Source organism: Penicillium chrysogenum, assembly GCF_028827035.1.
Source record: "Penicillium chrysogenum strain IBT 35668 chromosome Unknown utg000005l_segment0_segment0, whole genome shotgun sequence".
Lineage (NCBI taxonomy): Eukaryota > Fungi > Ascomycota > Eurotiomycetes > Eurotiales > Aspergillaceae > Penicillium > Penicillium chrysogenum.
Window position 1 is genome coordinate 2409269 of NW_026622753.1, and position 20534 is coordinate 2429802.

The 20534-nt window shown below is 49.1% G+C and overlaps 9 protein-coding genes across 9 annotated transcripts; 6 read left to right on the plus strand and 3 right to left on the minus strand.

Moving 5' to 3' along the window:
• Nucleotides 1-805: 805 nt before the first annotated feature.
• N7489_009318 (uncharacterized protein) lies at nucleotides 806-1524 on the minus strand (the record flags this gene model as incomplete). The annotated part of the gene is made up of 3 exons (XM_056715068.1): nucleotides 806-1023; nucleotides 1312-1371; nucleotides 1455-1524. The coding sequence occupies 3 exons, from the start codon at nucleotides 1522-1524 to the stop codon at nucleotides 806-808; spliced, it is 348 nt and encodes a 115-aa protein (XP_056562690.1).
• A 3306-nt stretch (nucleotides 1525-4830) lies between these two features.
• On the minus strand, nucleotides 4831-5994 carry N7489_009319 (uncharacterized protein; the record flags this gene model as incomplete). The annotated part of the gene is made up of 1 exon (XM_056715069.1): nucleotides 4831-5994. One exon carries the CDS (start codon nucleotides 5992-5994, stop codon nucleotides 4831-4833), a length of 1164 nt encoding a protein of 387 aa, XP_056562691.1.
• A 1710-nt stretch (nucleotides 5995-7704) lies between these two features.
• On the minus strand, nucleotides 7705-8968 carry N7489_009320 (uncharacterized protein; the record flags this gene model as incomplete). The annotated part of the gene is made up of 3 exons (XM_056715070.1): nucleotides 7705-7909; nucleotides 7974-8568; nucleotides 8593-8968. The coding sequence occupies 3 exons, from the start codon at nucleotides 8966-8968 to the stop codon at nucleotides 7705-7707; spliced, it is 1176 nt and encodes a 391-aa protein (XP_056562692.1).
• Nucleotides 8969-9717: 749 nt separating this feature from the next.
• On the plus strand, nucleotides 9718-10932 carry lap1 (putative aminopeptidase; the record flags this gene model as incomplete). Its single annotated transcript, XM_056715071.1, has 2 exons — nucleotides 9718-9894; nucleotides 9952-10932. The coding sequence occupies 2 exons, from the start codon at nucleotides 9718-9720 to the stop codon at nucleotides 10930-10932; spliced, it is 1158 nt and encodes a 385-aa protein (XP_056562693.1).
• A 710-nt stretch (nucleotides 10933-11642) lies between these two features.
• On the plus strand, nucleotides 11643-12200 carry N7489_009322 (uncharacterized protein; the record flags this gene model as incomplete). The annotated part of the gene is made up of 3 exons (XM_056715072.1): nucleotides 11643-11888; nucleotides 11957-12031; nucleotides 12096-12200. Coding segments are annotated over 3 exons (426 nt in total), but the record flags the coding sequence as incomplete, so codon positions are not given.
• Nucleotides 12201-12527: 327 nt separating this feature from the next.
• Nucleotides 12528-13589, plus strand: N7489_009323 (inositol monophosphatase family protein; the record flags this gene model as incomplete). The annotated part of the gene is made up of 1 exon (XM_056715073.1): nucleotides 12528-13589. One exon carries the CDS (start codon nucleotides 12528-12530, stop codon nucleotides 13587-13589), a length of 1062 nt encoding a protein of 353 aa, XP_056562695.1.
• Nucleotides 13590-14450: 861 nt separating this feature from the next.
• Nucleotides 14451-15449, plus strand: N7489_009324 (DUF1774 domain-containing protein; the record flags this gene model as incomplete). Its single annotated transcript, XM_056715074.1, has 3 exons — nucleotides 14451-14677; nucleotides 14749-15188; nucleotides 15250-15449. The coding sequence occupies 3 exons, from the start codon at nucleotides 14451-14453 to the stop codon at nucleotides 15447-15449; spliced, it is 867 nt and encodes a 288-aa protein (XP_056562696.1).
• A 763-nt stretch (nucleotides 15450-16212) lies between these two features.
• N7489_009325 (uncharacterized protein) lies at nucleotides 16213-16647 on the plus strand (the record flags this gene model as incomplete). Its single annotated transcript, XM_056715075.1, has 1 exon — nucleotides 16213-16647. The coding sequence occupies one exon, from the start codon at nucleotides 16213-16215 to the stop codon at nucleotides 16645-16647; it is 435 nt and encodes a 144-aa protein (XP_056562697.1).
• A 184-nt stretch (nucleotides 16648-16831) lies between these two features.
• On the plus strand, nucleotides 16832-19891 carry N7489_009326 (uncharacterized protein; the record flags this gene model as incomplete). The annotated part of the gene is made up of 4 exons (XM_056715076.1): nucleotides 16832-17400; nucleotides 17460-18687; nucleotides 18738-18904; nucleotides 18958-19891. The coding sequence occupies 4 exons, from the start codon at nucleotides 16832-16834 to the stop codon at nucleotides 19889-19891; spliced, it is 2898 nt and encodes a 965-aa protein (XP_056562698.1).
• Between the last annotated feature and the right edge of the window lie 643 nt (nucleotides 19892-20534).

Below are 20534 nucleotides of genomic sequence, written 5' to 3' on the forward strand. Positions count from 1 at the left end.
CAGCAAAAGCAGAGACGAATCAAACTCAAAAGGCGACCTGTACGAACCCAAATCGGGAGACAGAAATAATCTTGCTTACAGAAAAACGTATGTGGGGGGAGGGACGCTAAAAAGAGCCAACAGGGAGTCCGGTTCGCGATGCATCACACGAGGCCTGGCGACATCCGGACACCGTATCATGTACCTGAGCCGTCGGGACCTCGGATGTGGTGTGTCACGACTGGTGCTGGGGTTTCACAAATGCGAAACAAAGTAGTGACCTGCATTTGGAAGTGGTCATCCGGGGCAGGGTTGCTGCATGGTGCATTTTTCGTTTTTTTATTTTGTTTTGTCCATCTTTCTGGTGTCGGGAATTATTCCACCAGAGCCCATGACATGGACTCTGCATTGTAGTGAGCCATTGTGGGCAAGACTTGCAGAAACCGGGAAGACGTGGTTGTCGACGAGGGATAGTGCATGCATCAGCGTGACCGAGAAAAGGATGTCGACACGAGAAAGAAGTGGGAGGAGAGCAGTGCGGTGAAGGAGATATGCGTTTTTTTCCTGCAGTCAAGAACGCAAGTGAGAGAGCAGCACGACAACAAATGTATGTGGTTTTGTATCGGATAGGACTTGTGGATCCCCGAGGGCCCTTCACAACAGGTGGAAAACAAACCAGAACAAGCACCCACCACACAAGAAATGAAGAGCAACAGAGTTCAGGATCAACGTCAGAATTATGAACCCAAAAAATTGATAAAAACACAAGAAGGGAAGAGAATGCCGCCCAAGACTAGAAGGAAATATTTGAGATATGAGAATACGATCAGAACCCAGCTCCGCGACCATAGCCGGACGACGTTGCCTGCGGGAATAGCTGACCCTGGTAGACAGTAGCAGCCCGGGGCTGCTGGTTCAGGGTCTTGAGGGCAACCTCGGCCGCATCCTCTCTGGCGTTGTTGATAAACTGACCGTCATACCAGTAACGAGCGGCGATGTTCTGGCCCTGGACGGTGACGGTGCTGGACCAAGCAGTGCGACCTCCTGCAATTCCGAGGAAAAAGTAATTAGCTTTCTGCTGTCAAAAGCTCGGAAACTAAAAGTCGGTGTACAAGTGAAGGGGGGGCATTTTTGTGTGTCTTTTTCTGCAAGACTCCACTCCTTCCTGCAATGCCCACCCACGAGACACATAGCGGTGGATAGAGGCACGCTGTATCCGTGCGTATTGAATCAGGGAATAAGAGGGAAAACAAAATAATCTGGTTCTGCAGCTTGGGAAGACGGTGGATGGAGACTGAGGGGGAGGAGGAGGATTGGAAATCGGGTAAGTACCTCGCCGATCGGAGACAATGTTGAAGACAGGAGGAGACTGCTTGTTGCGTGTGCAATGATCTGGAGGTGGTTAGTCGGTTATTCTTGTCATTTGGGAGGAATTCGAGGCCGCTGAGGCTTGACCACGCATTCCAACGGCTTACCCTGGAGCTGGTCCTGCCAGCTGGGCCGGCTGCCAACACTATTCCCTTGGGGGCTGGTAGTATACGACATGGTTGGTTCGTAGAGAGATAGGGCGGCAGGGGAGCTGTTAAGTTTTGCAATTGAGGTGGTATGAAGTGGGATTGAAGGTGGGGAGGATATGAGTCCACGATGCCTGGTAATAACCTAATTGAGGATGAAGATCAAAAGAGTAAAAAAGAAGACGAACTTCAAGGGGAAGCCACAAGATATAGAAGAAAGAACAGGATCAGATGAGCTCAACTGAACCAGTTGGGATCTCTAGAGATCTTCTTAAATGTATTTTTCAATGACCATCAAACGAAGACGACATGGGGAGCGGGGAGCCATATAAACAGTGGGCCATATCTTCAAGGCCAGGAAAGAAGACCCCGTGGTTTTTTTCCCCTGTATTTTTTATTTTATTTTAGTATTTCTTTTTCCCGTATATTTCTTTAAAAATTCTTTTTATTTCCCCCTGTGAACAAACAGGAGCCTAACCGTCAAACCTAACGGAGGGGGCTTATGCATGTCGATGTGGACATGGCACAGCGTCAGCCAAATCCCCCCCTTCGTTATCCACCAGTCAAGGGGCGTAGACGAAGAGTATGCGGATCATTTTGAGGCTGCAACCTGGAACGGCCCGGCGCACGCCGACTAAGCAAAAAACAGCCCTTGAAGAAACGCTAGACAGCATATAAGGGCTAAGGAAGGAAGAGGGACAAACCGGATGGCTCCCAAGTTAGTTCCCACTACATGACAGACACAGAGATATTGGCTAATTCTCCTAGGATCCGGAATAAATGGCACCTTTTTCGGAAGAACGATGGACGCGGATTGGATGAGAAAGGTGAACAAGTCAGAGAACCCCACGTTGGGTTTTCCTTTTGGATTTGCATGCGATTTCCATTTTGATTTCCATTCATTTTGCTTTTTCCTTTTTTCCCTCTCTCGCCTCACTTGAGCACAAGTACTTTAAGGGCAAAAAATAAATAAATAAATAAATAAAAAAGGAAATGAAAAGGAAAACATTATAATCTGGCAAGGTTAGTGCGCATGGACTTGAACCGTATCGGCGGAACGGCGGGCTTCTGGAACAACCACGAGGGACTGCATGAGGGGTATAGAGCCGTAGGTGATCTCTGCCCAAAAAGCGGAGCCCATGGCCACAGCGTCAGTGTCATAGCTTTTGTTGTTTAATCGTTTTTAGGTCTTAGAGAATGTGGAGGATGCCCGAAATGTAGATTCAACCCCGAAGTTGGGCAGCGCTGGAAAGCGTTGCCAGCTCATCAGTATGGATGGGATCATGATAATTTCGGAGAAGTCAACTTCCACACCTTGTTCACTCGGAAGGAATTGCTGGGCACTCCCAAAAGCCACAGACCGGGCCGCCCTGCATGAACAGTTGCTGTCAGGCCCAGGATCAACACAGTATAGTAAAAAAAAAAGAAAGAAAGAAAAAGGGAAAAAAGGACAAAGCGATGGAATGAGGCGAGATGGGCGGCATTGCCGTCGGAGAAACTTAACAAAGGCGGAGGGCATGTGTTGCAGAGATCTCTAACAAAGATACAGCCAAGAGCCCCTAGTTCCATTTCATGTTGTCGGCTAGGCCCGTCCGGTTAACCGCCTGATGTGCAGAGACCCCATTGAAGGAAATTTATGGATAAGTTCACTTGTTATTGTTCAGAGACAATTCAAATATCCCAATCGGAGTGAATGGTGCTTCGCTTTCGCAGAGAAGTATTGGGCATTCATGCAGAGTTGACAATATCCTCAACCATGGTTCTCAGTAATGCGGCTAATATCGAATATGCACGAAACACGTAGAGAAACAGCCGATGGTCGACAGGGGACTAGGCCAGCACACTATAGAGCGCTAAGATATTGGGAAAAGAAAATAAATCAGGGGCTTGCCCCGCACCAATCTTGATCTGTCGAAGTACATCCATCTATCGATGTATGCTGCGCAGTAGACTACATAAGTACCACATACAAAGTTGGTACCTGCAGTAGTAGATGTAGTAGACCAGTATACTGGCATACTAAGAATACATTCAAACTGTCGTATTGGCTATTTCTTGAATTTCCATAAGGCAGCAAGGCCAGGGGTATCCTTTGGGCTGTTACTTGCGCTAAATACAAAAGATTCATCCAGAGCCAATCGATCATGAGCCCTAAACAATAGTCAATAGTACTGACATTTCTTCATACGGTACACTAGTTAATTTATTTTTGGCTCCGTTGCATGAGGAAAATCTTCGAGTAGGGTGTACATGCATTTGGATTAGGGCAAGAGGTCAAAGATCAATAGGTCAATAGAGCACGAGACGTCTAGCTCGAAACTCGAACCATGGTTCGCGGAGTAGACTAGCTCTAGCTCAAAAACGGAACCATGGTTCAGCTTCGAGCGGTCAGACTCTACGTGGTAGGTATGCAACGCCAGCATAGCAACCCTCGGGAGGGATATGAGACGAAATTGCAAGCTATCATTCTCATTTCCAGTTTATGCAATATGAAAAATGCCCAAATCTGCAAGCCTGCTTGGTTCCCTGTCAGATCCGTATTAGAGGATCATCCGGAATCAGGCTGCTCGAGTCCCCGGAGTTCCGCTAAAACCAAGATGACTCATGTCAATGAACAACAGGTACGAGGGTGAAAAAGGATGAAGGATCAAAAAGCCACACAATAAAAAGGTACAAGAAGAAGAAGCTAACCTAGAACAAGAACGGCAAGACATTCATATCCCGCGTCATTCACATCATTAAGTCATTAGAGGCAACATCAAGCCCCGTGTGCCATAACACCCCGACTAATGCAGGACCAACTCATCCATCTAGTCCATCTCATAATAAAGGATCCTTGTCTGGTCTTGAAGTCGAGAGCCCCTGTGTCGTTTAGGCGGATCCTCTCCGCTGGAGTACCTGGCCGATCAGGCGCCGAGGGCCCATGCGCTCCAGGCTTTTTACTAGCGAGTGCTGAGCGGGCAGGATCCAAGATGGACGTCGCTCGTGATGCCAGCGACGACGGATGCAGTCGTCAACTAGCGCAACTATCCCTGTTGCGACAATCACACTGAAAAAAAAGCGAACCGATTCATCAGCCTCATGCTTTATCATCACTTTGTACAAGGGTGCTATGGTGCATTACGCATGGCGCATGCGTTGGTGCATTGTACACGAACCATACGCCCCCTCATATGAACCACAGAAAAGAAAAAGAGAGACCAAAAAGAGGGGGAATAAACAATAAAAAAAAAAAAAAAAAAGCAAATAGAATCAAAAACAGATCCAGATTCAGAGCTAGCACCAGAGGACAAAACTAGCCAGCTAGTTGAGGGGTAGAGCAGGGATTCAGCATAACTTACTCGGCAACATCAGGCATCGTCTTGTAGACTTCAGGATCACTGATCCACAATGAAGAAGGGGGCACCCAACCCCCCTTACTCTCCTCTTCAACAACCTCCAACGGCGCCAACGTATCCGGCACCAAATGCGCAATAGCCTTGGAAGTGCGCGTGTCAACCAAGAAATAAGACACCTCATGCAGATCACCCTCTTTGCGGACCTCCCTCCGCCACTGGTACTTCGTGGACCAATACTCGAACTCGTATTTTTTGGTTGATCCAGGCCCTTTGCGGCGCAGCTCGACATGCGCATAATTCGAGAATTCGAGCAAGATCGCCTCACCCAGTATCGGCAAAGCGCCCTGTCCTTCCTTTTCCAACCCACCCTCCTCAGTCGTCCCCTTATCTACCTCTTCTCCCGCAGCATGTCCGCAACAAGCCGCAAGCCCAGAATCCTGCCTCTTCAGCTCCCCATTCTGCAGACAATGGCCACCGGCCGAACCAGGCCTTAACCCAGCAAAAACACTACTCCATGAGGTGCGCAGCGCAGGCCTTCGCTCATGAGCAGGCACCACCTCCCGCCTTGCAGAATGGCACACCTCGCGCCCCGAGTCGCGGCAATACCGCCGGAGTGAGAACTTCCGTGAGAAAAGGTCGTACATGCGAAGGTGGAAGAGGATGACATCGCGATGAGAGCCGTCGCGGAGGTGGACGGGCGTGTCGACGCGCAGGTTCATGTTGCCGTCGATGGTTGCATCGTCGTGGCGGATGAGCAGTCGCCGCGAAGAGGGGAAGAGAGGCGCGAATGATGAAGGTGTTGATGGAATTGCGTCTAGTGGGTAGAATTCTTGCCGCTCATTTACCCAGTAGCGGTCTTCGTGGGGGCTGGAGGCCTCGATTGCTTGGGGCTCTGGGTCGAGCTCAGCTGTGGAGTATGTTGTTGAGGCGTAGGTTGAGGTTGAGGCGCGGGGATGTGGCTCGCGGCACTCGTAATTTACTTCGGCTTCAGTTCCAACTTCGGATCTGTAGGTGTGTTTTCGGCTGGCTGGATTGGCTGCCCAGTCTCCTTTGGGTGGCTTGGGGGCTATTCGGTCACTGTGGATTGTTGCTGCCGTGCTTTTTGAGCACGAGCTGTCTGTCGAGCTGTAGCTACCGGCTTGACAGGATTTATAGGAGCCCATGATGGTTGTGTGATGTTGACTTGGGTTATAGGTGTATGTGTTCCACTGATCTACAGCGAAGTAGGCGAAGAATGGTAGAATAAGTGGACATAAGCCAGGAATATTATCAAAATTAGCCGTAAGTAAGCCGCAGGTGGTGTGGTTGACCAAATAAAGTATATCAGAGCAAAAGCGATCACACCCGTTCTGTAGATAGTCCGGTTGATTCCGTAAATCAAGGAGGGGTCAGATCTTCATAACATGGGCCACTGGGGAACAATAACAGTGACAAGGGACATTAGAGTAATATCTCCAGGGTTATTGGCATGGATACAAGTGAAAGCGAGAGAAAGAGAATCAATCATATGATCGAGGGTGAAAAGAAAGAAAAAGGCAGGGGTTTCCTGTTTGAGAAGGCAAAATATATGGAATAAAATATCGGTGGAATTGGGAGAATGTAAAATAGAGGGGGAAAAAAAGCAAATAGAGAAAAAGGAGATCGAATCCCAGAAATCAACAGGTCAGAGAGAATGTGAAAAACTGGACTGTCACAATGTGGGAAGTATTTAGAACATTGGGGGGGAGGAAGAATGTCCAACTCATTTTGGGTACCCGACTCTTTTGTTCTACACACAATGCAACGATTTATTTAGACATGTCGCACGTAATTCTCACGGCACAAATAGAAAGAAAAGTAATAATAAAAGAGAAAAAGAACACGAAAATCAGCCACACATGGGGTCTACCTATAAGGGGGGATAGAACTCCTCTCTAGCACACTATGCGCTGTGTGATAGTCCCTGTGTCTCATCTTCATTCGTGGCTTCGCCCTTCTTTTGCTTTTTGTTTCCCGAAGAACCAGTGAGATTGCGGGGGGGCTGCATCCAAGAGGTCTGGACACGAGATTCCCTGTACTCCGTACTCCGTACCTAGACAAGGTATCCCTTAAGGGTCCGAGCACTTGAAAATTCTTGTATATACATCATACGGAGTAGAGAGAACACAACTTCTAGGAGAAATCCCTTCATATATACGGAGTATAGGTACATACCTCAGACGTGAAAATCTTGGAAACCGTGGGCACGGTCCGTTCCGATCCATTGTGTGGTGGGGACTGTAATATATGTAGCCGACTGTATCCCTAACTAGTTATATGTACCCAAGGCACCCAGGTAGGTACCTACATAGGTAGTAGGCATTGTACGTAACACTATATATAACTATCATGCCATGCTGAAGAATACCTGTCCCTGGATAGTTTGCGCTAGATCAATTACAGAGTTCATGCCAACATATGTCCGATCGTACGATTCGTCTACTTTCCTTAACGGTCATGTCTTGGGCCAAGGCATGACGACATAGGATCGGCCAAGTTTAGCGCACAGACTTACCTATCGACATCGCAAGAACGAAGGGGGTTCTATGATGTTACTCGAAGTTTCCACTCTGATCTGATTGAACAAACACCGATATGATGAATTCGTAGTCCCCAATAACCATGGTCGCACCGGCAATTGATCAACACTGCATCAAAATCTACGAGAAGATATCCCTTGGCCTGAATTTCCACTGAAAAAGTATGTCGAATGTAAATCTATACGTGACCGCCCGTAGCCGAGGGACCGCGCCCGGGTTCATGTCGAGGTAATTACAATATCTGTGAACATCACGATGGAAACAAAATCGTATGTCCAATCTGGAAGACGGAGAACGAAACAAGAATGCAGCAGTCTACACCTGCGCATAGAGAGGCCGAGGAAGCTCGTCACCGGGTTTGATCAAGGCCTCTGAATGGCAAGCTGGTTGGGAAACGAGCCCGGCACGGCTTCCTGCGACAGGTGGCCGGAAGCCCACGTAGGCCTCTCGCCGGTCTTCTACTGTGACAGACCAAGTGTGCAATCCATAGTAGGATGCGATGGAGTGGACCAACCAGCGACTGAGTAGCGTCAGTAGACTGGTCAATTTCACTACTATAACGGGAGAAATGGCTTAAAACATACCCGAATCCAGCAGAACGATCATCAGACAAAGTCTCAAGCACCATCTTCTCACCATCCCGCTCGCTGTGAGAGCTGATCTCCTCTCGAAGCAAGCGGAGTCTCTCCTTTCGTTCCGGGGAGTCGTGCATCTGTCCATTACGACCGACAAAGACGATCTCATCTTCCGAATCGTCACTAGCCGAGTTGTCGGGGGCATCCCGCAACCCCTCCTTCTCAAGCAGAAGCTCCCTCTCATTCCACTTCTGGATAAACGTACGGACCTCATCTTCCAAATCTCGCAGCATGCCATGGGCAGCACGCGCATGCTTCAGCTTTAACCTCAGTTCCTTCGGAATGTGATGCTTCTCATTAGCTCTCTCAGCAGCCTTCACAGCCGACTGATGATCCGCCACACGGGAATAGTGAACGTCCCACAGGGGCGCAAGATAATAAGGCATCGGGTCATGCCGCGGATAAGTAGGCTGGACATCCCAGTCCTTTGAAGACGGCGGTTCCGCCCAGGGGTTGTGCAACAGACGATCTTGGTGCCTGGTCAGCATTTGCCTGCCAAACCTGCGCCAAAGCCAAGAAGGTACAAGTCGGCATTCACCGCGACCTATCTAGTGCGTATACAACGTACCGTTCTCCCAGCGCTGTCTCCGACGACTGCCGTCTTTGCCCTTGAGCAGAGCTTCCCGGGTCTTGAGACCATCTCGACGCAGAGGCTCCCGACGCCGGAAGTTGACTGTCGGGGGCCGAGACTCGACCTTGACTCTTTGGGATGGGATCGCTTCTTCGTCGAGAGGGATCGACAGCGAAACGGTGGCTCCACGCAGACCAGAGCGCGTCGGCGTTGGTGTGGACGGCGTCCTCTCTGCAGGGGCTGAATCCGATAGGGTCATATCCTGCAGGGAAGCTGCTGCATGTTGCTCTGTCCATGCAGAGATGGCTAGGGCTTGTTGCGGCGACAGGTGCCCTTGCGAACCTTCTGGGCGCAGGCGTGGATGGATAGCCATAATGTATGCAACGCGATCTAATTAGGGCAACAGTCCTAGGGAGGAAGAGGGATAAGGATAGGATAGAAATGGGCAAGATAAGGACCGAGAGATGATACGCAAGGTTGTCTGCACGGGACAACTCGCTGCACGCTGATTGGCGGGAAGTGGGTACTTATTGGCCCTAGCCCTAGTTTCCTATTTGGGAAGAGTGATTGGAAAGTTGAGAAACTGTCCCTGGGGCCAGAAGGTGGAGCAAATATCGAGGCTGTACAATCCATATACTCCGTACTTATGTATACTAGCTAGAAATCCGTACAACATAGGCACACAACCCTTATATTAATCTTCTTCGTATATGAGCCTTATCTCCGCAAGGCTGTGAGTCATGGCGCAGTCATAGTGGAGTTTTCTTTTCACATTCTCCACCTACAATCCCCAGACTCGAGCCCTGCCTATGTCTTTGTGGTGCTTTGGGTGTGCCTTGGATTTCAGTGTATTGAACAGACCGCATCTTAAATAAAATCTGATATATTCCGTACATATATGTATCCATGTGCAGAGATTTCAAAATGATCGGATATACCGGCCCGTTCTAAGAATAATATGATACAGAGCCTCGGTGTTTTAGCGCGCGGGGTCCAAAAATGGCTTGGCGCAGGGCGCGTGCCCAATACCTTGCACTTCCCAGAGCTTTTAAAAGAAACCTACCCTGTCTCTAGACCCTTATTCTGCTTATTCTTCTTATTCTTACCTGAATATTTCTCATCATGAAGTTCCTCACTCTTGCGCTAAGCGCAACGGCAACTGCCATGATCATAGTCAACCCAGAGCAACAACCTCTAGCGCCTTCAATTGTTCAAAACCCTCAGCACAAGTCTCTAATCGAACTGGCCCCATACCGGACCCGATGGGTAACCGAAGAAGAAAAATGGTCACTCAAACTGGTAATTTCTGACCTCTGACCCCAAATTCAATCAGACGTCGTACTAACCCCCTCCTAGGACGGAGTGAATTTCATTGATGTCACCGACGAATACCAATCAGGCTCCTACGGAACCCTCCACACCACACGTGTCGTGCACTACCCCGGGGCTATGGAGCACGCTCACGAGATTCTGCCTTTGACCGAAACCCTCGACAAGAGTAACATGAGAAGCAACCTGGAACACTTCACATCCTTCTACACGCGCTACTACAAGTCGCAAACGGGAATTGAGTCAGCGACCTGGCTATTCGACCAAGTGACAGCCGCAGTGCACGAGTCTGGTGCCAGTGATCATGGCGCAACTGTCGAGCGCTTTGCCCACCCCTGGGGTCAGTTCAGTATCATCGCCCGCATTCCCGGCCAGACAGACAATACCGTCATCCTTGGTTCCCACCAGGATAGCATCAACCTGTTCCTGCCCTCGATCCTGGCTGCTCCTGGCGCGGACGATGACGGAAGTGGAACGGTTACTATCCTCGAAGCTCTTCGCGCCCTGCTGCGGTCGGAGACTATCGCCCACGGACAGGCCCGCAACACCATCGAGTTCCACTGGTACTCTGCCGAGGAAGGTGGTTTGCTTGGATCGCAGGCTGTGTACGCGAATTATAAGAAGAACCAGCGGAATGTCAAGGCTATGCTCCAGCAGGATATGACTGGATATGTTCAGGGTACTCTGGACGCTGGCGAGAAGGAGTCTGTCGGTGTTATTATCGACTACGTCGATCAGGGACTTACTGCGTTCATTAAGGAGGTTATCACTACCTACTGCGATGTGCCTTATGTCGAGACAAAGTGTGGCTATGCATGCTCTGATCATGCTTCTGCTAGTCGGTACGGATACCCCTCGGCATTTGTGATCGAGTCTCAGTTTGAGAACTCTGACAAGAGGATCCACACTACCGAGGACAAGATTGAGTATCTGAGCTTCGATCATATGCTGCAGCATGCGAAGATGAGCTTGGCTTTTGCTTACGAGCTGGCTTTTGCTCCCTTCTGATTTTGTTTTGCTGGTTTATATGATGTTTCGGCGTTTCATGTGATATACCTCCAAGCTGGGTTCCCTCGTAATACATTGAGGTTCAACCCGATGCTAGTTATATTTTTTTTCGGTCTTGGGGACTTATACCCTACATACCCTCAATTGAGTGATTATGACTCGTGAACTCTCTATCCTGGTAGTCTAAGATCACTATTTATGTCGGTAGCTCAGTTACAAGATGGTCATACAGCTTATAGTAGACTGAAGCCAAGCACTCAAGCTCTTTGATCAGAGGCATGTAGATAGGATAGTAGTCAAAAAAAGGGCACCCACCAGAACTTGTACAGTCCGGCTTCTCTTTTTCCCTATTTAGTTTCTTTCCCTTTCTTTAGCCTCCTCACAAAGGAAAAGCATGCGATTCGTCAATTGCGAGAATGTCATAGTGGGTACGGCTCTTCATCCGACATTGCTCCACCGGGCGATGCGCCCGTGTTCCCCTCATGAGGGCGGAGCAACACTGGGAACTTTCTCCTCATCGGGATAAAGGATGCAGGATCTTTGCCATGTCCCGGGGATGCGCCCGAGGTATACCGTAGTACAATGAGTGTGTATATTAGTTAGACACCTCGTCGAATACGTCCCAATTCCATCTTTATTTATCAAGTATAGCAACAGTGAGTTACTCACAAATTCCAGAAAGATTAGTTCAAAGCCACTAATACGAAAGTTCGCTATGGAAAGTGTCCAGCAATATCGTTCCTCTTACCGTCATTAAAGGCGCCGGCCACGAGTTCATCCCCCTCCCTCAAGGCGAGAACGCAACTACTGCCGACTTCCACTCTATCCGCACCGAGACTGAGTCCCCTGCACACATCACTTCGGGATTCTATAAGATCGAGGCTGGACCTGAAAGACCCGCGAGCTACAATTTTGAGGAGACAAAATATGTCCTCAATGGTCAGATCGATGTTTTGGTATGTCCCATTTTGTATCGAAAGTTGTTTCTTCGATCTTTTGTTCTTATTAACACGGATTTAAATAGGATGAGGCCACCGGGATCACCCACCACCTAGTCCCGGGAGACTTTGCTTTCTTCCATGTTGGATCTAAAGTTAAGGTTTGTCATGACCATCTCACATTTCGTACACGATATATTGAAATAGTTCTAATTTCTCCTCTAGTTCTCGACCAAGTCTCAAGGGTTTGCCTTCTACGCCGTTACTCGACCTGTTCGATCCCCCCACCCTAACCTTGAAGGTCGGGAGGAAGGCAAGGCTAAGCTATAAAGAGTCTATGGGAATGTACTTATGACTTTGATATAGATTTTTCCCAAATGAAGTCCTATGTGGTAGATTCAAAGCTGATATAGCATACTGAGAGTCGAGGAAATTATATTGAGGAAGCTTTATCCATACACTTTCATACACCTTAGGGCTAGATCTTAGATATGACGTAGGTATACTCACCGATGTTTCGCACGTGATGTCCAAAAAATAACACCGTTTTCATACGGAGTACTCAGTTCCCAATTGTCATTTCTACATCCGGTCGAGGTAAATCCCCCTGGGATCAATTATCCCAAACCCTCCACATAAACAATCCCTTGAACCGCCATGACCTCTTCAACCCCATACGCCAAAGAGCTTCAACTCGCCAGCCTAGCCGTACAACGAGCAGCCATCTTAACGAAAGAGATCCTCTCTGCTGTTGACAAAGGCGCCCTTGACAAGAGTGACTCCTCACCCGTAACAATTGCGGACTTCGCCGCCCAAGCCTCAATAATTGCAGCCATTCACAACGTCTTCCCAGACGACGACATCGTCGGCGAAGAAGACGCCACAGCCCTCCGCACAAACCCAGACCTCCTCGCGAGAACCTGGGACTTAGCAACCGGCATTCACCTCGATGACCCAGAAAGCGAAGCCCTGCTCCACACCCCACGTACCACCTCCGAACTCCTCGACCTAATCGACCTCGGTGCAAAAGGCGCCTGCACCCCCACCAGCAGGACCTGGACTCTAGACCCCGTAGACGGAACAGCAACCTTCATCCGCGGTGAACAGTACGCAGTGTGTCTATCACTAGTCGAAAATGGAGTTCAGAAAGTCGGCGTCCTCGGCTGCCCCAATCTCCTGGAATCGGGGCCCGTCGCTGAACACCGCGTTGACCGCGACGGTCTCGGCCAGATGATCTCAGCCGTTGCCGGGCAGGGCGCTACCATCAGACCTATGGGTCTGGGCGCTTTGCTGCCGGCGCGCCCGCTCGAAAATGTCCCGCAGGTTGGAGCCTCCGGCGTGCGCTTTATTGATACTCGTGCGGCGAAGACGCAGGATCTTGAGGCTCATGCCCGTGTGGCGGCGAATCTTGGCTGTCCGTGGCCGAACCCGGTTGATTTATGGTCGGCGCAAATGCGTTATGTTGCTATTGCCGTGCAGGGAGGGTGTAATGCTTTCGTTAAGGTGCCGCTAAGTTCGGAATATCGCTCGAAAATTTGGGATCATGCGGGTGGCATGCTTATTGTGCAGGAATTGGGCTGCCTTGTTACGGACCTTGAGGGAAAGCCGGTGGATTGTTCGCAGGGTCGGACTTTGGCTGGGTGTCATGGTATGGTTGTTGGGCCGGCTTCGGTTCATGGGAGGATTTTGGAGGCTGTGAGGGAGGCGCGGGGATTTTGATTGTTTCCCTTCTATACATGGTGCGGGCTTTCTTTTGCATTTTATCTTTTGCATACTGGTTTTGATACCCTAGATAATCACATCATTGGCATCGTTACTACATTCAAATGTTAATAATAGTGTGTATTCCTTACATGTAACGTAGACTCCTATTTCTACATGAGTCGTAAGTACGCCTTTCCCCGCATTTTCTTCTCAAAATGAAAATGGCATACGTTTCCTACGTAAGTGTTATGTTTCAGACATAATTTTGTTATTTTTAGGCTCAATTGCAGGTCCTATTTTGATTTCCGCCAAGGTCCTACGCTCAGCATCGAGAACTTTTTGAGTTCATAGCTTGCCCACTGCTACTTAGGTACCTTGTGCGTTTCCATATACATCGATTCTAGGTTGATCTTCGTATCGAATAGGACTGTGCACGATGATCCACCCTTGGCAGAAGTTGCGCCAGGTTATAGTCCGTTCTCACTGGGCTACACTGTGATGGCGCTCAGCCCCTGTTTCACGAGAGACACAAGTATTTCTGGTTAAACTGAAAGATGTGAATAAAATATCATCAGTATTCACGATCATTCCTTCATATTTCGAGGGTATCAAGTACATTTGTAGTAATGTAGGTGGAAGTAACGTCCACAGGTGAAAGCGTTGATGTCATCATCGTGGAATTGACCTCATCGCCATTATTTCCACTTCCCTGTTCTTCCTGAAATGGTCTGATTTCCATTGCATAGTGGTCTGATGACCTTATGCGGGGAATCCCTTGTTAATTTTTAATTATAAGATCCCCTCTTCTACAATATAGATTTTCTCCTTTTTGTTTCAATTATACTCAGCTTCATCAGCTTGGGGAATAAATCCATCATGGCATCATCCTTCAACCCTTTCGCTAGACGCGAAACTCACAGTGCCAACTCGCTGAATACATACCGGGTCCTTGTACCCCTCACCTGGGCTCTGGTTGTGGTGGTTGGCATCTACCACTCCGTCCACTCGCCCGACGATATCAAGAAGGGCAAGAAAATATGGAAGCAGGCTAATAAGCATAATACTCCATTCAGCCAGAACACTACTGTGACTGGTGTTTTCTGGTTAGTTCGGCTATGTCTATATTGGACGTTAGTATGCTTTGCGATATCCACGAACTAACCCCCCAATGCAGGATCTTCCTCCTCCTGTCTCAGCTCAGCTATGTCTGGCACCTCTTTTCCAAGAACAATGTTCTCGTCACGGCAGCTGCCAACGTAGCCACGCATTTCATTCTAAACAACCTTTTCCTCGCCGCTTGGATCCTCCTTTGGACCCGCAACCACTTCTGGGGCGCGGAGATCATCCTCATCGCCCACTTTATCAACCAGGCAGTCACCTACTGGCGCCACCGCGGCCTGCCGGCTTTCGTGCACCTGCCCGCCGTCGCCGGTCCTTATGCCTGGACACTGACGGCGCTGTTCTGGAACGGCGCGGTCGCTGTCCACAGCCATAACCTGCCTGGCCGTATTGTTGCTAATATCTTTATCTGGGTTATTCTTGCGATTGGATTGTTTGATATCGTCCTTTGGGAGGATTATATCCTTGGATATTGTTTGAGTTGGTTGACCCTGTGTAAGTCCTGCCCTTTTTTTTATCACCTTTTCGAGTACTTTGCTGATATACACAACTCTAGCACTCGCCCTCAGACAAATCGCTATCAAGATCATTGCCCTGCAGTGGATCTTTGCCTTTGTTGTATTTGGCATGTTCTTGGCCGTCTCTCTTTACATCTCCACGACCAAGTACACTGGCCGTGACAGCCTCTTCCGTCGCGTTGCCCACCCGGAGTCGGCGGACCGGGAGAGAGAGCCGCTGCTCAACGAAGGGGTGTGAGCATGTCGTCATGTCATAATGAAGGACCCACTGCCATGATAAGCCTAGGCTTACCAGCCGGTCGCTGGGGGATACTGGTCAAAGGCCCAGGAACGAGAACGAGGATGAAAGTATGGAGTTTTGGGGGGATCTGTGATGTTAATCTTGTTTTGGCAGAATTACGCACTCTTTTGTGATACCTGGAATAATGTATTCTTGTTCAAGTGGCGCTTTAATGTGAAAATGCATCGACCCACTCGGGACTGGGGATATTGAAGATGTATTGAAGATACCATGTTGACCAATTTGACATCGGAAATGGAAAAGGATAAAATTGAATATCTGAAAATTATGCGCCGTTCTATTTTACATGTAATAATTGATTTGAATATTGTTTCTCCAGGCCTTTCCCCCGTGCTGATTTGGACAAGAAGTCCGCCGTTGCCCTGACAACCACCTGCACCTCCACCTTGTTGATGCACAGCGACGGATATGAACGGGCTGGACTTGTTTGCCCAGTTGATCCTCTTTGCTCTTTTATCAACTGGTCTTTCTCCTCCTCATCTTGCTTGTGTGTCGAACTTTAATAGTGATATTGTATTCACATTCCTCCATTCCTCAAACCTCAACTATTCGTCTGTCGAATCAGAGAGATCCACGCCATCTCTGTCTTGTCTTCGAGAGACGGGGACTGAGACTCGTCGTTGTCTCGTCAATACTCACCTCAGGTGCCATACTATGAGGTCGTGAGTTGAAAGAAAGGCACCACATTCCACGTTCTATCATGAACCATCCGCCATCCAATTACGGCGACGCGCCGCCCGCATACCTCAACCACGACGCGGGTTCCTATCTGTCCGATCCTGAGTCGCCAACCAATGCCTCACGTCTCAATGGAGCAACTATGCGCTTGTTGCCTAGCGGTGACGGCGCCGATGATTTAGCCAGTAGTCATAGGGCTCCTTCGCCTTCTCATTATGACCCAGATTATGAACACACTCCGTATGTGCTGCCCAATTCCCTCTCCACCCTCTCCGTTTTCACATTCCAGTGGTCTCCCTCGCGACGGAGCCACGTGCACCACCAAATCCAACTCCTTCATTGGCCTGAAGGAGAGGCTGGGGGAAAATTGCGCCTTCGGCAATTGCCGGTCAATGGCATTGCTGCTGGGCTCGAGCCAACTCCTTCCATGCTGTTTGGTCGATCATCCTCCCCGTAAACATTGTATACTTGACACTCCAGTATATTGTTTACCCTTCCATCCCACTCCGCCTTCACCTCCACATTGGCCCTCTTCCTGCCAGCTTCGAGGCAAAATGGAACGTCTTCCAAGACCAAGATCTAACATCAGAGGGCGCGATTCTAGGACCGGACAAGATCGAAGCTATGATCATTACTACGAGATGCCCAGTGTTTCTTCCCCTTCGCGTCCACCATCTAGCTTGGCTAGTGGACCCAGTATCCCGCCTCCCACAGCAAGCCTCGCAGACACTTCTGTTTACCCATCTATTCCGCCACGCACAGGATCGCCAATTCGCCCATGGAGCCCATCCCACATCCGCCCGCCGTCCGTGTCAAGTGTTGGATATGAACGCGCTGATATAAACGGTAGCCCGAGGCCCGGTACACCCAGCTCAAGATATGGGGGTAGTCCCCGTCGACCTTTGCCTCCAGCGCCATTGTTCTCCGGGCCCAAATCAACAGTGGATACAAGCATCGATATTGGAGATGCTCATAGTGAAGATCCATTCGGCGGTGATGGCCGCACAATCCACCACACTTCACGTGGTAGCGTCCGATCATTCATGAGCGAATCGACGATGTTGGGAGACGAGAAAGATGCCATGTCAAAGGTCGACCTCGATGATGATGAAGATGAATCGCATGTCCTGGATCCCAACCTCCATTACGGCCCAGCACCCGACAAGCAGGGCCGTCGTGGTGTCCGATCCAAGCAGGTCGCCAAAAGGAAGTTCAGCTGGTCAACGGTGAGCTTATTTTGGAGTGCAAAATTCCGACCATTCTTCACAGCTTCCTGCCTCGCCGCGACGAGCGGGAGTTCACACACATGCGATATACCGCTGTCACATCCGATCCGGACGATTATGGCGAACGCGGATATAAGCTTCGCCAGCAGATTGGCAGTACAACTCGCGAGACAGAGCTGTTTATTTGTATCACCATGTACAACGAAGATGAGATTGGTTTCACCCGTACCATGCACGGTGTTATGCGGAATATCAGCCACTTTTGCTCGCGCACCAAGTCGCGTACTTGGGGCCGTGATGGATGGAAGAAGATTGTTGTTTGCATTGTCGCTGATGGACGTAAGAAAGTCCACCCACGTACGCTGAATGCATTGGCCGCCCTCGGTGTTTACCAGGAGGGTATTGCGAAGAATATTGTGAACCAAAAGGAAGTTCAGGCACACGTGTACGAGTACACCACCCAGGTCTCGCTTGACGACGATCTCAAGTTCAAGGGTGCTGAGAAGGGAATTGTGCCGTGCCAGGTTATTTTCTGTTTGAAGGAGCACAACAAGAAGAAGCTGAACTCCCACCGATGGTTCTTCAATGCTTTCGGTCGTGCCCTTCAACCCAACATTTGTATTTTGCTCGATGTTGGAACTAGACCGGAGCCAATGGCTCTCTACCACTTGTGGAAGGCATTCGACCAGGACTCCAATGTTGCCGGCGCTGCTGGTGAGATCAAGGCTGCCAAGGGTAAAAACATGCTCGGTCTACTCAACCCCCTCGTGGCAAGTCAGAACTTCGAATACAAGATGTCCAACATCCTCGACAAGCCTCTCGAATCGGTCTTCGGTTACATTACTGTCTTGCCTGGTGCGCTTAGTGCTTATCGGTTCTTTGCCCTGCAAAACGACGCAGATGGCCATGGCCCCCTCAACCAATATTTCAAGGGTGAAACACTCCACGGTCAGGATGCAGATGTTTTCACCGCCAACATGTACCTGGCTGAAGATCGTATTCTTTGCTGGGAGTTGGTTGCCAAGCGGGAAGAGAGATGGGTGTTGAAGTTTGTTAAGAACGCTGTTGGAGAAACTGATGTGCCGGACTCGGTCCCTGAGTTCATCTCTCAGCGCCGAAGATGGCTGAACGGTGCTTTCTTCGCCGCTGTCTACTCGATTTTCAATGCCAAGCAGATCTGGAAGACAGATCACACTCTTCCCCGGAAGATCTTGCTTCATATCGAGTTCTTTTATCAATTCCTTAACCTGCTCTTTACTTACTTTGGTCTTGTGAGTTTATCTTTTCTTTTCCTTTTGGGACGTTCACTAACTTTCTCCAGGCCAACTTCTACCTCGCTTTCTACTTCATTGCTGGCTCTTTGACCGATGAAAAGCTTGATCCGTTCGGTCACAACATGGGCAAATACATCTTCATTGTTTTGCGCTATGCTTGTATTCTGGTTATGTGTTTGCAGTTTATAATCTCGTTGGGTAATCGACCGCAAGGGTGAGTCCATAATACTTCATCATACATCGCGACTTGACTGACAATCTTTTTAGTGCCAAAAATCTCTATCTCTCTGGCATCATTGTGTACGCCATTATCATGTTCTACACTGTTTTCTGTGCCCTCTTCTTAGTGGTCAAAGAGTTACTCGCACGTGCTGGTATCGGAAGCGATGATATGGAAGTCGGGGACGGCTTAATGATGAACATCGTAATTTCCATGTTGTCAACTGTCGGCCTCTACTTCTACACCTCGTTCCTCTACCTGGATCCGTGGCACATGTTTACCTCTTCCATTCAATACTTCCTCCTCATGCCCAGCTACATCTGCATCCTCCAAGTTTACGCCTTCTGCAACACCCACGACGTAACCTGGGGTACCAAAGGTGACAACGTGATCAACACTGATCTCGGAGCAGCGAAGACCATCAACGGCTCAACTGTTGTCATCGAAATGCCCTCCGAACAACTCGATATTGACTCCGGCTACGACGCGGCCCTCCGCAACCTCCGCGATCGCCTTGAGGTCCCAGAGCCCCCGCCATCAGACTCTCAGCTGCAGGAGGACTACTACCGTGCAGTCCGTACTTACATGGTATCCATCTGGATGGTCGCGAACGTAGTCCTCGGCATGGCTGTGTCTGAAGTCTACGGTGTTGACGCAGGTGGTACGAACATCTACCTCGCTATCATCTTATGGTCTGTCGCCGTCCTCGCTGCTATTCGTGCTATTGGTTCCACTACCTATGCCATCTTGAACGTCGTTCAGAAAATCGTTGAAGGAAAGACGAAGTTCGATGCGGGTAACATGACAAACTTTGCCCCCAGCGCTTTCGGTGGTTCAAGTGCGGCTGCTTCCTCTGAATCTGGAGCGGCGTCCTCCCGTCCTGTGCGCTATGGCGGCGGTGCATCCTTCAAGGATAAACTTGCCGAGGCTCGCTGGAGTGCTGGCAGGACCATCGGAAAAGCTATGTTCTGGCGCAAGTAGATGATCACGATGGTTTTTTCTTGCGCTTTCTATCAGATTGGTTTCTTTTTCTTTTTCTTTGTTTGGGATTGGCCTTCTATCTTGCCTTTCCTGGCTCTCGTGGAGTTCTTGGGTTTGGGCTTTCTTTTGAGATATCAGTGTTGAATCTTCTTGACTTTTTACTTTTATGATGGAAATATTGTCACGATAGTGCTCTTTTTTGCTTTTTATGCTCGCTGCTCTCTCTTTCCAGATACCTGGACATGTGTATTGATGGATGTACTTACGCGCTCTGTTTCGGATGGTTGGAATTAATCCATTTGATAATGATTCAAAAAATGACTGCACTTCATTTGATACCCATAACCTTTTCAAGGTTTTTATCCTAGGCCTATTCTGGTAGGCATCGACACTCGCAGGCAACTCTCCATTCCAATATCAGAATCCATATGTACAAACTTCGTATAACTCATCAATCAAAAAATCACTGCACAGATCCCTACCATTAGGTCCCCATCTTCTATATATACAATCTCATTTTCCATTAAGCTGACTCCCCTCAATCTCATGAATACGCGTATCCCGCGGCCCCAACTCCGCCGGAAACATCATCTTCTCCATCTCTGGAAAAACAGGGTAAACCAAATGCTGCGCTGAGCTCGCA